Source organism: Tenrec ecaudatus, chromosome 4 (genome assembly GCF_050624435.1).
Source record: "Tenrec ecaudatus isolate mTenEca1 chromosome 4, mTenEca1.hap1, whole genome shotgun sequence".
NCBI lineage: Eukaryota > Metazoa > Chordata > Mammalia > Afrosoricida > Tenrecidae > Tenrec > Tenrec ecaudatus.
The window spans coordinates 120,524,291-120,544,839 of record NC_134533.1 but is presented as its reverse complement, the minus strand read 5'-3'; the positions used below and the strand labels follow the sequence as shown (position 1 = coordinate 120,544,839).

General features: G+C 52.7%; 1 protein-coding gene across 4 annotated transcripts in view; it reads right to left on the bottom strand.

Moving 5' to 3' along the window:
- The window catches only part of GRIK4 (glutamate ionotropic receptor kainate type subunit 4), a 435,808-nt gene that overhangs the window by 29,461 nt on the left and 385,798 nt on the right, over positions 1 to 20,549 (bottom strand). For 3 of the 4 annotated variants that reach the window (XM_075548795.1, XM_075548798.1, XM_075548796.1), the window contains 3 exons: positions 15,108 to 15,221; positions 3,190 to 3,299; positions 403 to 576 (listed from right to left, as the gene is read on the bottom strand). In XM_075548795.1, the coding sequence (XP_075404910.1) occupies positions 403 to 576; positions 3,190 to 3,299; positions 15,108 to 15,221 (398 nt within the window). The remainder of the gene's footprint in view (positions 1 to 402; positions 577 to 3,189; positions 3,300 to 15,107; positions 15,222 to 20,549) is intronic. The other variant, XM_075548797.1, reaches the window with a different exon arrangement.

The window sequence follows — 20,549 nt, the reverse complement described above, 5'->3', positions numbered from 1 at the left end:
ACAGAACAGGCATGGGTGGACACGGGGAGATGGCATGTGAAGACGCATCTGCAAGTCATGGAACAGCGTTCCTGGGAGCCAGCAGAAGCCAGGAAGGAGGGGCTCATGGAACCGTTTCTCTGTTAGCGCTTCAGAAGGTGTCCCCACAGCCAGTGCCCTTCCCAAGTTGGATCCTCTCTTTCGCTAGACCACAGAGGCAGAGGAAGGGATGAGGTGCTCCGACCCACTTCCCCCAAACCTCCCTCAGATGCAGCCCAGCTCCCAGTAAAGACTAAGAAACAAGGCTACAGGGTCTCCCACAGGGCCCCTGCGGTGCTGCCAACAGCCACGGGGGGACTTGTCCCAGGATGTCCCTTACATCCTTGCCCTGTTGCCTGGCCCCATGTCCGCCAGAGATCTTACCAGACGCCACTGACACAGCGCGTGGACAAGGCTCGGGGGGCGATCGTGGAGCCCTGCTGCATGAAGCCCCCAACTGGAAACCAGAGGCTGTTGCCAAGGGAGTACTGGTTCACCAGGAGGTTGCACCGGCCCTGGGCACAGGGGTGTGGGCTGTACCACTCATAGGGGGTCAACCTGCGGGAGACAGGGAACGGGTGCCACTTCCAGCGAGGAGGACCCTGAGGGAGAGGGTGTGGGGAGTGGAAAGATGGTTCTTCTCACGCCTCCTCTCCTGCTGCATAGTCTTGGGCACCTGGAGCTCTTCTACTAGAAGCTGGAGTACCAAGGACTGGGGGCCCAGTTTGTTCTGCTCCCTGCTCCCGGCCACTCCCCCAGGTGATCCCCCAGGACCCCACTTAGACCCTCAATAGCAGTGATCCTCAGACTACATCAGAATTTCCAAGAAGGTTAGTTAGAACATCATTTGCTGGGCCTCCCCCGGAGGTTCTGATTCAGGAAGAATGGAGGGAGGCCTGAGTCTCCACATTCCTTCCCAGGAGATGCTGATGCCTCTGGTCCAGGGTTCTCTAAGGCAAAAACTTTTGGCCCTGTCTGCTTTTCCTACTCACCTGGGGACCCTTGTAGGTAGTGCCAATGCCTGAACCCCACTCCCCGGAATCGGAATTTCCTCTCCTGGGAGGGCCCAGGCAGCCTCCTTGCTCCAGCCCTCCAGGAGGACCTGAGGAGCAGCCAGGTTGTCAAGGCCCCTCCCTCCTCTGGCCCGAGCCACACACCTCTCTCTGAGCTGTGTCTTTGGGCCCTGGAACAGCCGTTCCTTCCTGCCTACCCTGTGCTCACTTCTCTGCTGGGTGGCCCTTTGCCACCACCCACCCAAGCCTTCCCGCTCTGAGGTCAGAAGTGCATGGTGTGCGGTGACAAGGTCCAGCAAGTTCATGGGGTATTATCCTCCTGGCTGGTGCACCCAGCCCCTCACTGGGTCCCTCGTCCCCACCCCCATGCATGCTGCCCATTCCTTCACACCAGTGAACCATCCGTGCGTCCCGGGGCACTGGCTCACTGTCAGCTGCGCCTCCCTCCCTCCATGGTTCCCAAGCTCGGAGACTGTTGGGACCACCTGTTCTCTGGCACCACCTGCAGAGATTCTGAGACCCCTAGGGTTACGGGGGCCCAAGCTTTTAAACAGTTCCTGTATGGCTCTGACGCCTCCCTTGGTTTGGGAATGGCTGCCCGAGATGAGTGCTTTGCAAACCTTGTCCTCTTTCCATAGAAGCAGAGCCGGTCTGGAGGTTAAGGGGTTGGGATGCTAGGTCTCTGGCTTCTCAGCTTCTTCTCACCGCCCCCCCCCCCCCGAGTCTCTCTTCCCTCCAGGAACCTGCATGGTCCAGGGGATCCTGTCTGAAAACACCCACCTCAGGTCAGACTCCCCTCAGCTCAGAAGGGCAGCGCAGTTAGACCTTCACTTTGGCAATGCCTGCTCTCCAGGCTGTGTGCAAATGGGTAGAGGGCAGGGAAGAGAGGCTGTTGACCCTTAGGGCTGGCTAAAAATGTCTTAGGCTTCCACTGGCACCGTGACACAAGTGCGCATGCACGTGTGTGTGTGTGTGGTTGTGTTCCAGGGCCTCAGGGTCAATGGAAAGCGGTGGCACACGCCTTTCAGGGCTCTACTCCAAGGGGACAAGAGTGAATTATCATGGAGCATCGGAGTCATGGCCAAGGGAGACAGCATCCCTCCGCACAGTGGCAGCAGCAGGGCAATGAAGCGTCAGACAGCGTGTTAGCTCCCTCACATCTCAGCAGTTGTCACTGACAACAGCTGCTTGATGGTGACAATGCCTAGGGGCCCAAGAGGGATAGGTGACAGTGAGCAGCACTTGCTAGAAGCCAGGCCTGTCTCTGGCTGCATTGTGTGTGGTCAGGATGCTGTTGCCCCATCCCAGCTGGGATGGACAGAGGCTGGGTGGGGCAAAGCCTAAGGCCTGCTCAGGCAGGCTGGGGATGGCTGGGGGCTGAGCTCTCCCACGGTTTCTCAGGGTCCAGGCATGACTGCTCTGTTTCATCGCTGCAGAGAGCTCTGGAGCCACAGAAGGTGGAAGCCTGTCGGTCAGGTCTGGTCCCCCAGAGGCAGAATGTGCACTGTAGAATCACCCACGGCCTGCCACTGTGGTTTTGCAGGGCGGGTTTGTTCTCCCAGAACCCTTCTCTGAACAGCCAGTCTCCACTCCACTCCACTTGCAAAGGCCTTTCTGCACTCTGCCCTCTTGCGCGCCCCTGCCCCCTTCCACAGTTCCCCTCCAACAAGGGCACCTGTGTTTTCCCAGGCAGATCCAGGTTGCCAGAGGCCAGGAGGCCTCCTCCCTCGCAGTGTTACTGCGGCCTCCGGCGCCCCTCTTATGCATCTGCAGCTCTGGTTCTTGTCATTCCGCACTTGGTGGCAGATCTTGGCAAAGACTGGTGCCAGGGCCGGCAGATGCATAGTGTTCCATCAGAACCACCTTCCTGCCAGCTCCCCTTACACCCTGAGCTCCGCCAGAGGCAGGGGGTTGGAGGTGGGGGTGCAAGAGGCCGCTCACCTGTCTGCTCGTTAGGAAGCATGTGTGGAGCCGGCTGGATGGGTAGTGTGGGGCTGACAGCTGGGCAGAGAGGATGTCAGGCCCCTGGTCCCTCTGCCATCCCTCTAGTTTGGCACCAAGTCTCCTCCTCCTCCTCCACCACCCTCTCCATGCAGTTTCCCAGGCCGACACTAGGTGGCGACGTGAGGACAGAAACAGGACCGGGTGAGGAGCGTACCTAGCCACTAGGAAGAGGACACAGCTGACAGCCAGATAGGCTAGAAGCATGAAGAGCCAGACACCCGGAGAAAAGGGGTCCAGGAAGGAGAAATAGCCGGGCTTGCGTCCCTGGAAATGGAGATAAAAACAATGTCACTACACAGAATCCGTCCAAACGACCCTTGGGTAGAGCAGGGCAGTGGGCAGGATGCGTGTGGGCATGCCCCAAGAGGCCATTTTTCCCCTGGTTCTTCCAGGTAATTGGTTTACATGACGTTGAAAGTGGGAAGGGGCCAGCTCTGGCCAAGCCTGACCTCAAGCAGATAAAATGGAAGCACAGCCTGGGCCTCATCCCTTCTTGGGGTGGGGGAGGTGCTGTGCTGGGGAGTCGAAACAGCCCCCAGTGCTTCCTAGTCCTGCTGTGCTCACTGCCTCCCCCACCCCAAGCCCCACTCTCTCCTCCCCCACCCCACCCTGAGCTGGAGTCTGACAACGCACCTCTCTTTGACACTCAGGTCTTTCTCGCCTACGAGGATCCCCCCACACTGGACCTCCCTGGTTTTGAGTTTACAAGGCGAGGTCTCACCCACAGAAAGACCTCTGGCACAGCACCCAGCGATCCCTGGAGGCAAGGCTTATGGGGAAGCAGACCCAAGTCCAGAGCGGCCCAGAGATGGGCCCAAGGTTACACAGCTTGCACGAGAAAGAGCCGGGCCTCAGATGCACATTCTCTGATGATGCGCAGCCCAGGGCTCGGACCATTACACTGCAGGAACACATGGTCTGTCCGGCCCCCGAGACGCGTGAGCCAGCGTCATGTGAGCCAGGGGAGGGAGCCAGGAATAGGATCCCTGGAAGCCACACTCCCAGTCATTTGCAGCAGGAACGTGAAAGGAAGTGAGTCGGATGGAGTTAAATAATCGGCTCTCAATTGTTAATGGGGTGCTCTGGAGAAACCCCACCCCTCTCGGGCCCCTCTTGGAGCTGGACTCCTCAGAAGTGACCCCCTGGTGGCCTGATCCTGAGCACCGGGGGCAGCCCCCTGATGGGTCTTGTTCGTGCCACAGTGTTTGTATTTGCTGCCAGCATTACATTATGAGGGAGCTTTCTCATCAAGATTCAGATTTCAGACTTAAATGTATTTTCTTAATGGGGTGATCTGGCACCACCGGGCCTCATTCCCACACAGACACACTGGCAGGAGCAGAGTGGCAGCTGCCCACTGGAGAGAGGGCGTGCACGCTCCAGCTCCCCGCTGCTACCACACTGACCTCTTTCACTTCCTGTAAAACCATAGGATTACATGTTCCCTAAGGACTGCCCTAAACGGAAAACTGCGATGATTCTAAGACTCGGGGGTTCTGGGAAGGCCGTGTATAGGACTGGAACGCAACAATAAGCTCTCGGGTTCTCTGAACAGGTAAACTGAAGGTCAAAGTCATATTGGTCGTGACACAAGCTACCATCATGATATGGTTCTATGTCAAGACCTGTCGCTCTCGAATAGTCCCCTAGAAACACAAAGCAGAACTCTCTCTCTGCCAAGATGGAACCAGTCTGCCAGCTCCCGAGCTGTTCTTCCTCTCAGGGTGCTTGGCCTTGGGGAAGATGCTGAGACGTTCCACAAAACAATAGCTGCTCACAGGCACCCAGGTACCTGAGGGGGCGCGGGGAAGGGGCAGAGCTCCCTGGTCCTGTTGTCACTGCAGGGTCACAATCCCTGGGGGCTTTCAGCTTCTCTTCTGGGGGCTCTTCCATTGCCTCTCTGGGAGCTAGCCTTGACTTGAGCAGGCACATGCCTGAGCCACTGCAGAGCACAGTTAGAGAGTGCACAGAGATCAACAAACAGCGTCCTCTCTCCCAGCGGGGGAACTACTGTGAGGGTAGTCCTGTGAATCCAGCAGTTGCTCCTCCGGAGAAAGAGGAGGCGGTCTCTTCCTGAAGAGACGGATGGTCTCAGAACCGCCGCACTGCTACCCTATCCCACAGGTTGCTTTGGGCCAAAATGGACTTGACAAGCAGTTGGTTTTCTTGGCTCTGCCAGTGGGGCAACTGCTCTTCTTGGGCAGTGTGGCAATGGCCTTCAGGGTGGTCTTTCCGAAGCTGCTTTCTCTCCCGGGATGTCGTAGATCAGGGAAGGGCCTCTGAAGCTAACTGTGAGTTCTGGAACTCATGACACCTCCATGCTTGGTCTGCCTGGAAGACTCACGTGATTTGGTTGGAAGAAGAAAATAACTTTGACCAAGTCAGTAACAAAGGGGAAGGATGGGGTCCAGGCCATCTGAACATGTCTTGGGCCATTGTGAAGGAGCCCTGGTGGTGTAGTGGGTTACATGTTGGGCTGCTAACTGCAAGGTCAGCTGTTCAAAACTACCAGTTACTCTACTAGACAAAAAGGCAGATTTCTACTCCCCTGAAGATTTCCAATTTTGGAAATCTGCAGGGGCAATTCTACTCCTCTTTCCTGACTTGATGGCAGTGAGTTTGGTCCATTGCTCTGCCAATTTTCTAACAGGAAGCCCAGGACTCAAGAGCAAATGAATTACGAGTCCCCTGGGCTAGCCATTCCCCTGGCTGTTACGGACTGACCTTTCCTTCATCTCCCACAGAGTCGGTGGCAGATTTAGCAAGGGTGATGGCTCGGCAGAACAAGCACACATGGTACTGAAGGGAGAGAGGAGCTGGTCATGCCTGCATCCGACTGAAGTAAAAGCACTAACCCAGTCCACCCCGGTCCTTCTGAAGTGCAGGTGCCCAGACAGACATATGTCTGTTCCCCGCGCTCTCTTTCCTTGTGTATCTCAATAGAGAGCCAGGAAGGGAAAATTATACATTTTATTGTTGCTTTCTGAATCTGAAACCCCATTAGATGCTCAATGTCAGAAATCTATACCTGATTATCTCACAAGGAGCGAAATGGAGGAAGATGACAGCACTGTTTAAAACTGCCATATTTGGTTATGGGTGATAAGAAATGATGCACAGCCGTGGGAAAATTCCTGGAGCCTCAAGTTCTCACACACGGAGCATCACACAAACAAGGGCCAAGATGCAAACACGGCTCTGCTGGAAATGCCTCCATCACGTTGGCAAGGCAACCTCTGACTCCACTTGTGACTGACTGACGCCAACCAGAAGATGGAAGACACGGGCAGTCCTCTGAGACAGCCTTGGCTCGGTCTGAGCCCAAGATGTGTGGATGATGCTGGTGAGATGTATGTTATTTTTAAGATTTTGAACACCCACCTCCAACCCCCATTTTTACTTTTTAAAATACAGACACTTTAGATTGTTGCCTTCCCAAAAGATATCTGAGTTACTGGGGCTTGGGGGTAAATCACAGGCATCTCCTCCCCGCCACCCCCACCCCACTAAACCCAAAGGATGTATGACAGTCGTGCTTTCTTCGGAGAACTTGACATCGCTGCACTACGTCCTCGTGATTTCGATGCCCAGTTCTCCATATTGATAGATGGAGGGACCAAGACTCAGGGAGGCTAAGTGCCTCGCTCTCATCACTGGCGATGGCTTCCATGTCGCTGGTGCTCATTCGCCCGTCGAGCTGCGTGATAGGCAGGCCACAGTCTCTCACGCCAGCTGCCCCACAGCTTCGGCTCCTTTTTCTCTTTGCAACTTGCTCCAATGAGCGTCCTAATCAGTCCCACGTCTTCTCCCCAATGCCAGCAGAAGCCCAGCCTACACTCTCTTTCCCCTTTAAAAGCGCTCGAAGCATTGTTTATTTATACCTCTTATCACTTACTGCTTTCCCGTTGTATTTATGGCTCTTGTATTGATTTATGCGTGTCTGTGTTGATGGCAAGCTTGGCCAGTGCCTTCTGGTGCACACAGCCATGCTGGAAGCAGAGAACTGGAGATATATATATATATATATATATATGATGCCTCGTGGGTCTAGAATATGTCAAAGCCCTGCAGATGGAACTGAAAATTAGATCGCACCCAGAGCAGAACCAGTGCTCTGGACTCCTGCTCTGTCCTTGCCACTGACCTCATGATCCAGCCTCCTGGATACTTTCTGAAGGTGGAAGAGGCCCCAAAGGCTGGCCATCCATCTTCCCAGTGGACTGAGGTTCTGGAAAGCAGAGCTGTGGAAGCACTCAAGGCCCTACAGCCTGGCACGGTACCCACCCTTGCCCAGGGAAGCATCCCCTCACCCACAACATATGGGCACATTTGTAGACGGTCAATACTTCTTCCTACGGGTACTGTGGGGGGGGGGGAGGGGGTATCGCAGTAGAATGTGATTGCTTTCCTAGTGCCTGGAGGCAAAGGGGTGAGGATGCCATGCGGGACAAGGCAGTGATTTACACTGATTCCAGAAAATCCTCCCGGGAACCCTGGCTCCCCTACTTGTACGCCATGTGACCCTGGGCAGGTTACTTGACTTCTTTGTGCCTCTGTTTCCTCTTTGGCACCGTGGGGGATATAACCAAGCCTACTCTTGGGATTGTTTTGAGAACGGAGCCAATGCGTGTCCGAGGGCAGAGCCCTAGCACACAGGAGGGCAGCACATGTGCGTGTTTCCTCTGTGTAAGGAGAGGTACGGGCGTGATGGGGGAGGGGGGTGACAGAGGAGGGAAGCTCTTCTCTTGATGGCTAGCTCCATGGACAGACGTACTGTTTTCTGTCCAGTGGTGACCCCTGCTGAAGATGCTTGCTGGGAGAATGCCGTCTGGCTCCATCCTAAAACGCCCGGAGTTGTCGCATGTGGAGCAATACGGGGAATATCAGGCCCTCTTCCGAAAGGAGGGATCTTAGGAGAAAGCAATTCCAACTTTTGGAACTCAGCTTCATCTCAGCCTTCCCATGGAAGACAGAATGCAGGAGATAAGTGGTGTGTTCGCCCAGCTGGGGCGCGTAAGGGTTGCATACCTTAATGTTGTCTTCCATGCGGACTGCTTATGTTATCAGGCTCCCTCCTTCCCTTCTACCCCGCTTGCTCCCCGGCATAGCCTATGGCCCACTTTACACTCGCCATGCCCTCCATTCGAGAGACAGGTTTCTTGTAGATTCAAGACCCAGAAGTCAATCGTCAAGAGAAACTCTCTAGGGCCGAAGAGATGAAATAACACAGCCTCCACGACTCCTTCTGGGAGCAGGAGAAGGGGATTTCTTCTTGTCCCACCAGGATTCCGTGGGCACCCTCCTGCACTGTGTCCAGGGTGGACTGTCTTGCCAATGTTTCCTGATGTCAAGAGGAAAGAAGACCCTCTTATTCGTGAACTGCCCAGGTGGGCTTGTTGCTTGACCCAGAGGTGACTCTACCTATGTTCACTTTCACTGGTCCAGAAAGTGGCATGAAGGGCTCTAAGTTCTAAAACCGGCACCGGTCTTGACTGGCCGAGGGAGTCTACACAAGACTCTCAGCTTCTTAGAGTGTCATCCACACAATGAAACACCACAGTTAACACGGAGGGTGACCGTGATACTTCCTTAAACACCTTGAGCTCTTGAGAGAGCAGCCCTCAATAAGTAACCAATATGACATTGATCATATATTCAGTGATCCATGTTTCCATTATATGGGCGATCCTGTTACTTCGTAAAGCTAAGTAACTCTATTCGTTTTCCATTTCCTTATAACAGAGTCTTAAGCAGTATTAGAAATGATTCACTGGTTTACTTAGCATTGTTCTCCATTTTCCTAGACAGTCTTTCTGAAATGAAACAGAATTTCCTGACAAATGGGTCATACATCCAGCAAATGCTTTGCATTAATTTATTATTGACATTAATTTCTCACTCACTTTTTAAATCACTGTCTGCTCTTTTAAAGACTTTTTTTTGGGGCGTGGGGAGAATACTCTAGCCCAGGCTTAAGAGGAGAAAAAGAACTGTCTATGAATCTTGCCCATCTGCTCACCTAAGAAGGAGGAGGTCATTGTGGGGAGTAATGGGAGGTCAGCTCACATTTTCCAGGGAGTCTTAGATGCCCTGTCTGGGTTGGGCCGCTCAAAGATTGCATCGTCAAACTGGAAAAAGCCTCGAAAGGTCATCTAACACATGACCTTGCCACCACAAGACACGCACCGAGACCAGCAGACAGTTTGCTGTGAAGATCACGCTGACCCCACGTGAGTCCGAGTATGAGTATCCTCCACAGAGTTTTCAATGGCTGTTTGTTTGTTTTTTTTTAAGTCTTTTTGGAAGCAGATCAACAAGCCTTCCTATCTTAGAAGGCAACTCTGAGTGAGCCCCTGACCTCTCTGTGATCAGCCGAGCACGTGGGTGGTGGGCACCACCAGGGTCTCCAAGAGACACGTACCGACTACGCCCTAACCCGGAAAGAGAAAGGGGTCTGGATGGGTCAGGGGATGACGGTGCTCCACAGGAGGAAGAAGAGACCTTCTGCTCCTGTAAAGATTTACAGCCCAGGGAGTAGCTCCGCCCTGCCCTACAGGGTCGCCAAGAGTAAGTTACAAGTTGGGCTGGTCACTGCTGTCAGAGGTTTCAAACTACCAGCTGCTTCAAGGGAGCAAGATGAGCCTTTCTATCCCCGTAAAGATTTACAGACTTGGAAACCCCACAGGGCAGTTCTACCCTGTCCTATCTGGACTCTGGAGTTCGAATCCATCTGATGACAGAGAGTTTGAGGGTCGATGTCTTTTGAAATCCATCCCCAAAGAATTCTGTGCTCTTCAATTTGTACCCCATCAAAATGGCAGCGTGGGGATCTCGAGGGGCTCAAATCATGTGCTAGGTCCTTTAAAAAAAAAACGATCAAGATGACCCATTGGGAATGCTATAAACCATTTGCCATCCCCTACTGAGCTGAGCATTCTGCCTTGAGTGTGATTGGCTGAAATCCATTGTTTTGATTTGACTTTTTTTTTGAAGGCCCCTCATGAGATAAGACACACATATTGCTGAGAACGTGTCCGCAGTCCTCTACTAGGAGAGACACGTGTGTAACACAGTTCACTGGGGACACACCTGCCTGGGTATGAACTGGAGGCCAAGTATCAACCCTTTCGACTTACCCTTGTGGATGCCACATGTTCACTCCCAGGTTGGCTTCCAGCCGCTTGGAAGCTGTCTTTCTAGCCTAGCCCCACAGCAGTATGTGCTGCAGGAATGCGAGCTTCCTTCAATCCCAGTCGGAGCAAAACATCATTAGGCAAATTGCTGCCATGGAGAACGAACAAAACAAAAAAAAAGAATCTTCGCGGCCCATTCTAATGTCATATGCAGACACTCTCGCCTTTCCGTGTTATTCTTTCTGCCCGTGACACGTATCTGCGAGCTCACAGTGAGGATCAATACCCCAGACCCCTCCACTGCACAAGGCCCGCCGAGTTACCTAGCTCCAGCAAAGGCTCAACTTTGCAATGAGCAGAAATGCGCTAAGACGACGGAGAAGTCCAGAGTCCTAACTCCAAATGTCTGGTACTTGATTGCCATTCTTTGAGTGCCAAGGAATACCTCAGAGTCTCAAGGTGCAAAGTGCCAGGTCTTCTGCTTGCTGTGGAAGCTCACCTGGTCCCAGCTGGGGATTCAGAGAGCTTCTTGGGGGCATATGGCTACATAGGCACCAGGGAGGATGTTTCGGTGGCAGCCAGGGCCAGGTCTAAGCAGATGTAGCTGGGTTACCCGACACTTCTGCCTCACATCTCTTTTTGATCTTAAGACCAATGGGTTAAAGGCCAGAAAGGGGGAAAATAACTAACTCACTGCTATCTGCAGTCCCGGCCTCAAGGACTTTCTGACAGAAGCCCAGGCTTGTAGGGCTCAGTGGGACTGCCAGGACCCACAAAGGACTGTTGGTCTTCACTGCCCACCAGACCACAGGCTCATTGCCTCCCTCCCCTCCTCTCTCCCTTCCTCTTCTCCTGCCACAACACTTCAGTACACCTTGTATGTTAAGGATGATCTCATTTTCCATCTTCAAAATCATATCCTAAACATGGACAGCCTGATCAAAGGACACCTTCTCCTGCCCTATCTCTCACTAGGGTCTACTGGCGAGAGGCAGAAAATCAAGGACTATGGAGCACAGCCTGAAAGTACTCTCAACCAAGGCAGTGGGCAGCGACCCAGAGAAAGACGCTCCATCCAGGAGTCCATTGGACCAGCAAGTGCCTTTTGAACTGGGTACTGAAGGGCTTGAACAAGGGCTAGGGAAGTTTGTTAGCTGGTTCAGCAGCAAGAACCAGCAGGACCTAGACAAAGAGTTGAGTCAGGATGAGGTGGGCATCATGGGAAAGCGGTGCACACCTGAGGTAACGGTGCCTGCAGGCAAAGAATTGGAAACGGAGTGGGAGAGTTGCCTCTCACGCTCCAGGCTAAGATGACCGATCTTCCTGTGCACCGGCGGTTCTCACCCTGTGGACCCCTTTGCGGGCCAAACCACCCTTTCACAAGGGTCGCTCAATTCATCACAGTAGCAAAATGACAGTTATGAAGTAGCAACGAAAATAATCTTATGGTTGGGGGGGGGGCGGTCACCACAACATGAGGAACTGTATGAAAGGGTCGCGGCATTAGGAAGGTTGAGAAGCAAATGCAATATGAATCATGACTCTGTGTTAGAGAACAAAACATTAAGCAGAGTGTGGAGGATGGGTGGTGGACTGCCATGGGGAGGAATTCACCTACCTTTATTCAATAGAAAAGCTGGCCCTTGTGCATATACTATGCCAGGCACTGGGATAACCATTGCCTATCTACCCTCAGGCGATCGCCATAACAACTCGTTTTACAGACGAAGGAAGGAACTGAGATGCATGTGTCGTGCAGCTAGCCAGGGGCAGATCTTGAAAAGAGAACCGGGCAGTCCATGAGCCCAGAGTCTGTGATTCACTCTACAGCTCCTACTGAAGGCTTAGAGTATGTGGGGTCCTTTGGTGGGGACACAGTAATGACAGGGACAGCCCTGTCTGCAGGGAGCATTCAGGCCACCCGGTTGGGAGTGGTTTAGGTCAGCGATAATGAGAGCCCGAACTAAGAGGAGGGAGAAACCTTTTGAGACGTGAGATGACCAACGGGGATGTGCAAGGTACGAAAGGGTTAAGGGCAATCTAGACCCCTGAAATGAAGGTTGGACAAGAGCAAGTGGGAAACAGACTGCATGCAGCTCAAGACACCGTGTATGAAGGGTCTGGAGACATCGAGGGTGGACTTGCTCTTGGAAGTCAGAGGAGAAGGTGAGATGTACAGACAAGGGAAAGTGAATGATTACCCAGGTACAATAAAAGGGGCTCTGGATACGCAAGGGGCAAGCAGAGAGCGAGGAATCAACAGAGATGATAGAGGGGTGATCATCAGGGGGCAGGAAGGACACAGCAGGAGAAAATGGGACAGAGGGCGGTTCAAGAAGCAGGGGGACTGGCAGTACCAAATGCCATGGCCAGAACCAGGGGCAGGGAGTAGGTGGGAAGAAGAGCAAATACTTCTTGTTTCGGTCCTAGGGATACCCGGGCAGAAGCAGAGCTTTATACTCAATGTTGGGACAAAGGCAAATATCCCAAATCAACAGCTGATGGCCCATATTCATGTGAAAGTCTGACGACCTTAGTTTGCTGGAAGGTCACCGGCTCATTGTGGTCATCCTCAGAGGCACACTTGGCATGCTTTCCATCTTGGGGGCTTTGCAATCATCCGTAGCCGGGCGTTTCTATGGTGGGTGAAGGCACCCAGGTTTGGCTGCCACCAGTCACTCACTTCCCTCCCCATCAGCTGGGGGACCTCAAGAACCCAGAACTGGACAGAGTGTCAGAGAGCGAACTTTTTGGTACTTTCTAAGCACAGCGCCTCACACACAGAATGTACCAGTAAATATTTGTTGAATCAATGCCATCTATGCTTAGCGCCAGTTGATAATTTTTTGCTCAGCGTGGCTCTCTGCTGTAAGTCAGAGCGGAGCTGCCAATGTGGTGCCTCCTGACAGAGGCTGGAATTGGCGAGGGGCCGATCAGACAGGGGAATGGATACAGCGAGAGGCTCATGGGACATCTGTAGTTATCCAATTTGCGATGCCCACAGGATTGATAAATGGGAGTTTAATTCTGGCCAGAGTTGATATTCAGCGATGTCCTATGTGGTGAAGGGCACCTAGTACAGGGATTACCAGGAGGTGGAAACTCCCGGGCATGTGCCTTCGGCTCACAGGCTCACGAGTAGGGCTCTCAGGCCCTCAACCAAGCAATCAAGGCCTCAGCCTGGGTGTGAGACCAGGCCACAGCAGGAGAGGGTCTGTGTGTCTCCATATCTTTTAGATGGCTTCTCGGGGCTCAGGAAGAAACTCAAGAAATGGCGCTGCCTACAGACTGCCTAGGTATGGGTATGCTGACGCAGTGGTCACAGGGACACTGTCCCCCGCCTTGGGAGACCTGGGCTCCAGGCTCAGCCTCTGTAAGTTCAAAGTGAGACCCTGGTTTCCCTATCTTTCTGACACGAATTATAATCCCCGCTGCCCTCTTTCCTCATGGGACCGGATGGGAAAGTGTGCCCACCAGGGCCTGGCACAAGTTCAACGGTCAGAGGAATGAACAGAACCACCACTTCGGAACAGGGGGGCCTTCGGGCATGGTCAAAGAATGGACGTGCGGACGCTGAGCTTGTTGAAGGGGAACAGGAACTGCTGTGGAAGCCATCAGGGAAAACACAATCAAATAGGACTGAGGAGAAGAGAAATGATCACACACATTTGGGTGGTGGCCGGGTTGCAGAATGCGCAGGCTCAGCATGGGACGTCTGGGCGTGAACCCTGCTCTCCACACACCTGCGAGGGCCTTGCTGAGGTGTTCAAATCCGTCTGCACTCACTCGCCTCGATCCTCAAATGGGAACAACTTGGCCCTCCATGGGGCCTACTACGATAGGGCTGGGCACACAGTAGGTGTTCATGAAAACGAGGGTGGGGAGAGGCTGGGAAGGCTCAACATAATCTGACCTCCTGTGACCCATTTAGATTGGTTCTAGTTGTTAACATTTTCTGCTTTCTTTCCCATTGAGGTTTGTATGTTTTACTTTGTTATTACTGTTAGTTAAAAAAGAAATGTTTTCCTGTACGTGAAATGTAGGAGAGGTAAATCTATAGTGACAGCAATTGGATTAATGGATCCTTGGGGGTTCGGCAGGGGAGGTCCGGTGGGGGTGAGAGACTGGGAGCTCATAACAATGGGTACAAGAAGGAAGAAAACACTCTAAAACCGATTATGGGGATTGCACAACTCTTCTTGATGGGGTCAACTACTGAATTGTACAACATGTGAATTACATACCAATAGGACCATTGGGGAAAACAACCTCGTTCATCCACAAATGGGCATCTGAATAACAATGCTGGTTATAACCAGTCCTCGCAGTTCTTCAGTCCTGGCTGAATACTGCAGCTGCTGACCCCACCCAACAGCCAGGACACAATGGCTTAGGGTGACATCCAGCCTCAGCTGCCCTACTGCTATATTTTCAGATTCCCTTTTTTTTTTTTTGGTGGGGGAGACGGGCAGAAGAGGAGACAGGCCTGATATATGGCATTAGCTTACCTGCTCTTTCTTCATCAGTACAGGTCAGCTATAGGGGCAGGACTGGATGGGGCCAACAGGTTGGAGGGGTGGACCAGGAGAATCTGCACTGACTTATGGGGCCTGAAGAGCCCCAAGCCCAGGAGGAAGCAGAGTGAGCAAGGGCCCAGCCTTGACATGCTTTGTCCCAAAGGTTGAGCAGTCACTCCTGGTCACCCCGGTTCAGTGAGGTGGAAGCCATTTTCACCGAAAAACCCACAGGTGTGACTTTTCCATCCCCACAGTGTACAAGTCCATGCAGCTGGATGCAGGGGGGAAAAATAGCCCAGCCCATTTGCATCTAAGTCTTAGAATCTAAATATTTCCATGAGTCACTCATTATTACCATATAACTGAGTGTTTGCATGCAAATAACTTTAATGACATAAATGCTTATAAAATAAGTCTCTTACCATATGAACGCGGTAAAGAATGCTAATTCCCAGAGTCATGAATGGCTTCGAGAAATCAATCACCTTCTCCCGCTCAGCTGTGATGGTGAGGCCAGCCACGGCCAGATCTGCCTTCTGGAAGGAACCGAGAGGGCTCATCAGTGGGGTGGCCACGTGAGATGGGGACGTAGGACTTTTGAGCCCGGGGCCATCACCCTGGGGGTGTCCGTGTGGTTTCTTAATGCTGAGAGCGACTCTCAGGAGCCACAACAGGCAGCCGATTGGAACCATCCCTTGTGGCGGGAAGCGCACGTTGAAACTCCAGCTCATGTTCATTGGAAGCTAAGCAGTGGCTGTCGAGTCAATTAAGACTCACGGTTACCACATGAGCATTCTCTTGGGAATAAGATTGTGAGGGGTGTCTTCAGGTGCCTCTGGGTGGTTTGGACCTCCAAGCTCTCAGTTAATAGTCCAGTGCTCAACCTTTGCTTGGAGGTCAAAACCAAACCCACCGTCATTGAGTTGACTTCGGTTCATCCTGGCCCTCATAGGGTTTCTGAGACTATGTATCTTTACAGGGATAGGCAGTCTCATCTTTCTCCAGCAGAGCGGCTGGTGGGTTTGAAGAGCCAACCTTGCTGTTGGCCACCTCAACACATAATACACAGGACTCTCAGGGCTCCTTCATTTGTGTTTAAAAAAAAAAAAAGCTCACTGTTATAGAGTCAATTCTGACTCATTGTGACTCTACAGAACAGAGTAGACTTGTTTCTTTATGTTGCTGAGGCTGTAAATCTTTCCAGGGGCAGAAAATCTCATCTTTCTCCTGAGTACTGTTTTGTTGTTGTTGTTGCTTTTAACATTGTGGTGGCAACAACCCAACACATAATCCATGATGCCACCAGGCTCCCTTCATTTGAGTTTCTTAAACTCACTGCCATCAAGTTGATTCCAACTCATGGCAACCCTGTAGGTCAGGTTAGAACCGTCCCTGCATGTTTCTGAGATGCTACCTCTTCATGTTTTTCTCCTGAGAGGCAGCTGGTGGATTCAAACCACAGACCCTGGGGTTAACAGCCCATTGCGTAACCACTATGCCACCAGGGCCCCTTTTGTTTGAGTTTAGACACCTCTAAATGCACAAACCATCATGAGCAGACAGCCCAGAGATAGCCCTGGGAGAAGGGGCTACCCAAAACCAAGGGGAACATTGGCAGAAAGGGCTTCTAGATTCTCACTATTTAGTTGTTTCTTAATTCAACTTATTCATTCAACAAAGCTTCAGTAAGACACTTTGGTGGTGGCGGGGGTTGGGGGGGCATGTTACAAAATGCTAAATTATTGGGATCACGGAAATTAGAACACAATCTACCAACCCCATTCGCCGAGGAATGGAGACCCAGATGCTGAGCAAGCAGCCAGAGGCCACAGAGCGTAGCTGAGCCGAGCCAGGAACTCAGACCTTCAGGCCCACGGGCTGCTTGCGCTGCTGTTTCGGCAGAAGTGCAGGCACCACAGAAGAAACACGAAGACACGCCGCTGGTGTTTTTCCAAAATGTCAAATCACCAGGATCTGTTCTGAGAACATGGCCTTCCCGTTCTCTCGGCACCTCAAGTGTCACATCTGATGGGAGTCTGTCCTGCCCTGATGATGCCTTGAGTAAGTATTGGACTGATGACCGCAAGGTTGGTGGTTCGAATCTGCCAGCCGCTCCACTGGAGAGAGAAAGCTGCTCCCATAGATCTACAAAGCCTCAGACACACTCTATATGGTCATTATGAATCAGCAACGACTCAATGACTGGGGGGGGGGGTTTGGAGGGGAAAGAAGATGCTACAACTTTCCTTAGTAATCTTCTCTATGCGGTTGCCCCTCCTTATGTCTAATTTGTGTCTGTCTTGTGTCCACTCCCAATTGGGCTTTGAGCAAGGTGGAGCCCAATCATCGCAATGGCTTTCAGTTACATGTCATCGTGTACTGGAGACCATCTGGTCAGTTCTTCTATTGAGTACTGAGTCAGGTGAACCAGGAGAGACAGGAAGAGGCTGTGAGCCCTGTGAGCACATGTACCCCAAAGGGAGCGTGGGGTAATGCCAAGAGAACAAGCTGAGCCCGGAACGCCGGCTGCCCAGCTCTGTCTCTGCATGGACGCTCCCAGGCACTGGCAAGCAGGGAACGCACAGGTGCTTTGCAGAGCGGAAGTCAAGGGCAGAAAGGAAAGTGCTCAGACTGGGCGCTGGCGTGGAAGGCAGAGCATGGGCTTCCTGATTTCTGCACTCAGGCCAAAGAGTCGAAGGCTCATGCCCCTCTGCCTCTGAGGGCTTGTCTCCGGGCAGTGGTGCATGGGGGCATTTGAACCTGATGCTTCGAGTCCAGACCGTACTTCTGTACAATTTATTAGAAAAAGACCTCTAATTCAATTTGATCTGGCAAACCTACCCAGCGCATCCCAATTAATAGTGACGGAGACTTACAGATAGTCTCCAATACCTTTTTTTTTTTTTTTTTGACAGCTCGTTGGATTCATTTGATTGGGGCCCTGGCAAAGCCCAGAGCTTGTCTTCAGTTCTAGTCCACACTTTGCCCTCATCAACTCACCGGGGCCAGTCACTTCACATCACTCGGTTTTCTTCACCTTGGCCCCAACTCAAGGGGCTGAGCAGGAGGGAGTCCCTGGGTGGTGTACGTGGTTAACGTGCTGGCTGCTAACCCAGAGATACCTTGGAAGGAAGGCCTGATGACCAAGTTTCCAAATCAAGCCTCGAAGCTCTTATGGCGCTCAGCCCCCTCTGACACCGTGCGGTGCAATGAGTTAGCATAGACTTGCCAGCGGCTGGTGGTGATGGTGGGACAAAGAGGATGCTTGTCTGTTAATGGTGATTCCCAACACACTGCATCGGAATCATCTGCCGAGGTTACTGACTGTGAACCCCGAGGGTCCTCAGATCCCTGGCTCAGGCTCTCAGGCAGCAGGCCTCAGGAATCTGTATTTGCAACACGTTTGCAGGTGCGTCTGACTTAGACTAATAGTCAACCATCCTGTTTTATGACCTAGGCCCTGGACAGATTGGCTTCCCCGGTGGTTTATACCGCAGCTTCTTTGACTCTTTGGCTGATGTGAAAGATGAAGAAAAAAAGTAATGAAATGGTTCTGGACACAAACACCTTGGCTTCCTACTAAATCCTTGCTAAAAAGGTAGACAGACAGGCAGGCTGGCCCTCCTTCACCACGCCAGGGGATTTATGATTTATGTACAGGACGAGAAATCCACTGGCAAAAGTCAGCTTCTTCTCCCTCTCGACCTCAGTTCTCCACCCCCAATTCACGTTCAATTGGCCGACGCAGCCACGTGGCTCAGCACAGGTTAACAGCCCCGGGACCTTCCACGGTGAGGCCAGGCTTAAAAGAAACTGCAGTGCACACGTGAGCGGCTTTTAATAAAAAAGAAAGTGGCAAATAACTCATCGGACTCATTTTGTGGTTCTCGAGAGAATGCTGATTACTGCTATCACGTGAATCAAGCCTTGGGGGAAGAATGGGAGATGGTTAGTGCTCAGTTTGGGGGAACATTTTAGAGGGTGGCCTTTTGAAACCTCGGCCTCTCAATGGTGCCACGCAGGCTGGAGCTCACCCTTGCAAGCATGGTGACAGTGAACCGCCAAGGCCAGGCAGGCACCACACCAAACCTGTGCGTGAGGTTAGCACAAATCAGGGGGCGGGTCCTGCCCCCCCCTCTTAGGGGGCGAGAACTAGGAGGGCGTGAAGGCGTCAAGGTGAAGGTGGGGACAACGAAAGGTGAAGATACCTGTAAGAGCTGAGCAGATTACAGTGCTCTTTTTGGTCATCAAAATAGTCACACGCCTGTTAACCAAAGTACACAGCTCTTTCCTCAAGTTTCTCTCCCCCACCAGCAGCAGCCATCCTGTAGATGTCATCTCTGAAACTTACAAAGGCTGGCCAATGATGACGTTGTCCTTAAGTGCCACTGAGTGGGTGCTGGCTCCTAGCGACCCCCTGAAACAGAGGGCTTCCCCATAGCGCCACTGAGGCTGCGGTCTTCGCAGGAGCAGACCACTAGCCCTGTCCCACGGTGCTGTCGGGGCTCAAACCACGGACCTTTTGGGCACCATTGGGACTTTCAGTGACATCATGGGAAAACCGTTCCAGGAGGAGCGGAAGCAGAGCAGGACGTCCTCCCATGAGGGACTGTCCTGTGGACACAAGGAATGACCATGGACACAGGGATGGTGTTTGTCCGAAGCTCAGACAGGGTGTTTTTATGGCCAAATAGAAGGACCAAAAAACCTACTTCCTGCTGTCACTGTGATCTCCTCCCTCCCTCCCTCCCTGGCCAGTCAGTGACACGTCAGGCGGGGGAAGCAGCAGGGATGGGTGACCTTAAAAGCAAAGTAAGCACAGATTTGCTTGTGTTTGCTTACTAATCTCCAGTGAATAATGCCGCCCTTTCCCCCAATACCATCCCAGATTCTGCTTCTAGCTATGGCTGGCCTCTGTGTGTCTTCGTACTGGGACAGAGTGAGTGCCCAGTCCGAGAGGGACGCCTGGGCTCAGGAGTTCTGATGGTCTCCTTGGTGGACAACAGTGGCTGACCAGCGCTGGTGCCCCGCCCCGCCCCCGGCAGGCAGGGGAGGTAGCCATGAGGTGGAAAGGGGCAGAGCCAAACATCAAGAAGCCACGGAGGTCTTGTGGTGGTTGTTTTTACGTTTAATTGAGTCAGAATAGAACCGTCATTATCTACCCTGGCTCCATGGCACCCTGGGGCATCACCAACCATCTTGCGGGATGACATTATTCCAAAAGGCGGGCATTCATACTACTTTACCTTACCGAGCAAGGCACCGGGCTGTGAAGCACCCCGGGGTGCGCTGGAAAACCCCGTGAACAACAGAAAGGGCAAATGTGCTGGGAACTGCTGGTAGGCAGGCTGCAGGACGACAGCCTATCCAAGCCCCTTCCTCCTCTGGCCACAGACAGAGCTGCGGACAGGACAGCTGAGGACGAGTCGCAGCGGTCCTGGTGACCTTGGGTGGATCATGCCTCTCTCTGGGCCTTCGTTTTCCTCAACTGGAAAACAAACAGGTTCATCCAGATGATGGCTAAACTTGTTTTCAGCTTGACAAGCCCAGGCTCTGACAGGCCTGGCTCAGAAGCGGCGTGGCCTACTTTAAAATGGCTCTCCTTAACCCACAGAGATGGCAGGGGCCAGCGGAACTGCATCTGCGGAGCGGTGGTGCAGAGTGAGTTCTCCACACAGAACTGTTCTCAGAGGGTCAACAGAGAGCAGCAGCTGACAGGATCCCAGGCAGAACACTGTTTCCTCCGTGAAGGAATTCCAGAGGCTGGGAGAGGCTGCACTGTCTGGGGTGGGGGGTAGGAGGGGAGCAGAAGGGTAGAGGGTCCAGGGGCCACCAGAGACAGAGAGTCTCACTGCCATCGAGTA